We start from the raw sequence: 2,866 nt of genomic DNA, 5'->3' as shown, positions 1-2,866 counted from the left end.
TATATATATATATATATATATATATATATATATATATATAATAAATAATAATAAAATCCTTATCCGCACCTCAATGGTGCATAGGGCACTGTGTCATGTAAACGCAGTGTTATCTTGATGGTTTACACATGAAGGAAAGGTGATCAGGCCTCCGCTTCAGGTACCCAGTCCAGGGTAATATTGAATAAATATGACAGTGAAAAAATCACTTATATTTATTTTACCCCCCTTGGGAATCGAACCCGGGACCTCCAGAACGGTAGCCGAACGTGCTGACCATTACACTACGGAGGCGGACAATATATATATATATATATATATATATATATATATATATATATATATATATATATATATATATATATATATATATATATATATATATATATATATATATATATATATATATATATATATATATATATATATACATAAATAAATATAAACAATCGTTGTTTTTATGTTTTATAAATTGGTGTTAAGAATAAATATCCTAAAAATTGAATCATTTCAATTGTTAAAATAAGGGAAAACAACGCTGTACAAACTGTCCAAAAAATAAATACTAGTATTTCCTTCGAAAAAATAGTTGAATATTCCTGGGATACCTTGGGAAATTTGATATAAATAGTGAAATTTGTTTTCATATTTCATATACTCGAATGAAGATATCATCCGTTTATACAGGATAGAAAAACTTGTGAAAATGTTTCAAAAGCAACTGGTAGTGTTGCTCTTCGGAGCTTGTTTTTTGGTAAGAATTAATTATTATTATTTTATTTCATTAATTGATTCGGCAGTCGTTTTGTGGTAAAATCTATCAATTTAAGTTTAAGGTACTTATTTAATACACAAAATGTGGTATTTTCTAAATTAAACTATATTTAATTTGCTACATTAATCCCCAGATCTCAAGCGTTCAAATCAGAATGCGTAGAGCCGCGCTCAGGGCTTGATGTGTCCTTACGCAGAATTTTTTTAAAAAATAGTTAGCTTTTTCAATTTTAAATTAAAATTTTGCTTAGTAAATACCACTTTTTCTTAGTACTATTTTTTATTTAATCTACTGTGACACGTGTTTTGACATCATTTTCAAAAACGTATGTGAAGCTAAATATAAATTTAAAATTTTAGAGTTTGGTCCTTGGGACGTTGAAGGTTGGAGAGGGGGTAGGAGCTGTTTCTTATTTTTATTTATTTATTTTTATTTTTTATTTTTATTTCTTAGACAATAGGGGCATGCTTTAGTCATTGTCAAATTGTTAATTATGTGCTTATCGTTATTTATATTTTTATGAATTTCTATTGTTTCAAAATGTTGTAGTTCATGGCTTTTCGTATTAATTTTTTTAGGATTAACACTACTCAGTTGCTAATTAGTCAGTACTTATTATTAATACTTATCAGTCTTGAAAAAGAAGCGATTGGCCTCAAAACTGGTAGACATTATAATTAATATATGATAAAATAATTAGAGTGACTTTAAAACAAAGTTATATTTTAATTATGAAATGGAAAATCACAAAGTTAGTACTTCAAATAAAAATAAGATTAGATTGTTGCTAACCCTTTCCACTCTGACCATTTTTTCTCATAACTGATCAGCTACTCTGATAAAAAAAATGCGACGTTTTTCTATCATTAACATAGATATTTTGGTTCCCTTATTTTGGTTAATTAAGATTAACTGTATTTATCTGAAATATTTTTTGGTAGAATATACTTGGGTTGTAGAGAAATCAGTTATCAAAGTTATACCTGCGCCGGGCCAGACATTGTGGCCCACGGAGCTGCCTACTAGAATCATACGGCCAGAATTTCTGGCCTACAGAGTGGTTAGAGTTAAATGAATTGATTCGATTTCAGGGTATCGCGGATGCAGCTACTTTTCTCCTCGATTCGGAAACCCGAACGTTCTCCATATCCAGGTTGCCTTGTACAGAGCCTGGATCCACGTGCGATGGTTGCTTAAAGAGCGTCGAATGTTTTGATATCGGAAATGGCGATTACGCAATGAGTGAAAACCCTTGCGATGCCAAAACGCCTTGTTCTAAGAAAACCGGAACTTGCTCGACCGATATTAATCCAGATTGCGACTCCAACATGAAAGATTACGTCCACACGTGTAAACAAAACGGTCTCTTTCCTCATCCATTCAACCGATGCCAATACTACTCTTGCGCACCGAAAAGCGATCTCTCTGGGGTAGATGAAGTATCGAAGCTCTTGACATGCCCTGTTGGATGGGCGTTCGACCACTACGCGTCTCTGTGCAGGATCAAGCTGCCTGACACAACGTGCCCTATGCTCATTACGCCTTGCGTCAACTCCTCGCAGCGAGGCATCATCCCCGGCCATCCGAGCATGTTCTACATCTGCCTGAGGAACAAAGATGGTGTTTTGCTTCCGCAGATATACACTTGCCCGAGAGACCAAGTCTACAACACCACGAAGCTCTTGTGCAATGATGTCGTGCGCAGTACCGGCCTGGACATAACTGGGAAATGCGTCACCAGGGGAAACTATTATGTTGCCAACAGCTGTCTGCAGTATAACGAGTGTGGCGGAGCAGGAGTCTTGCCTGGATTGAGGATCTGTCCAGACAGAAAGAGATTCAACGAATTGTTGGGAATGTGTGTAGATTTCACATGCGCTAATGTAGACCCTTTCAAATTTTAAACAACATTGTTTACCTTCGAGAACATTACATAGAGTTTTAACGATTTTTATGTTATTAAGTCATCAAGCATGACAACGTCTTGAGTCGCTTAAATATTCTATATTTTGTCGATTACGAAATAACTTTGTAATGTTTGTGTAGTTGAGTAGAATCCAGCGTTGTAAATAAAATTTATTTTTACAAATA

General features: G+C 34.1%; 1 protein-coding gene across 1 annotated transcript; it reads left to right on the top strand.

The window, feature by feature from the left end:
- Positions 1 to 652: 652 nt before the first annotated feature.
- On the top strand, positions 653 to 2,866 carry LOC148306135 (uncharacterized). The gene is made up of 2 exons (XM_088265559.1): positions 653 to 754; positions 1,867 to 2,866. Exons 1-2 carry the CDS (start codon positions 707 to 709, stop codon positions 2,677 to 2,679), a joined length of 861 nt encoding a protein of 286 aa, XP_088121685.1. The 5' UTR covers positions 653 to 706; the 3' UTR covers positions 2,680 to 2,866.

This window comes from Brachycentrus maculatus, unplaced genomic scaffold (genome assembly GCF_059751285.1).
Source record: "Brachycentrus maculatus isolate JH-2025_06_01 unplaced genomic scaffold, ASM5975128v1 h1tg000251l, whole genome shotgun sequence".
In the NCBI taxonomy this organism is placed as follows: Eukaryota; Metazoa; Arthropoda; class Insecta; order Trichoptera; family Brachycentridae; genus Brachycentrus; species Brachycentrus maculatus.
The sequence above is the reverse complement of the archived record's forward strand: the minus strand, read 5'-3'. Positions and strand labels throughout refer to the sequence as shown.

Excerpts from the sequence above, each read along its gene's own strand:
- LOC148306135 (XM_088265559.1), top strand. The coding sequence starts at position 707 with ATGTTTCAAAAGCAACTGGTAGTGTTGCTCTTCGGAGCTTGTTTTTTG. Across the intron at positions 755-1,866 it reads TCTTCGGAGCTTGTTTTTTG|GGTATCGCGGATGCAGCTAC; the intron begins GTAAGAATTAAT and ends ATTCGATTTCAG.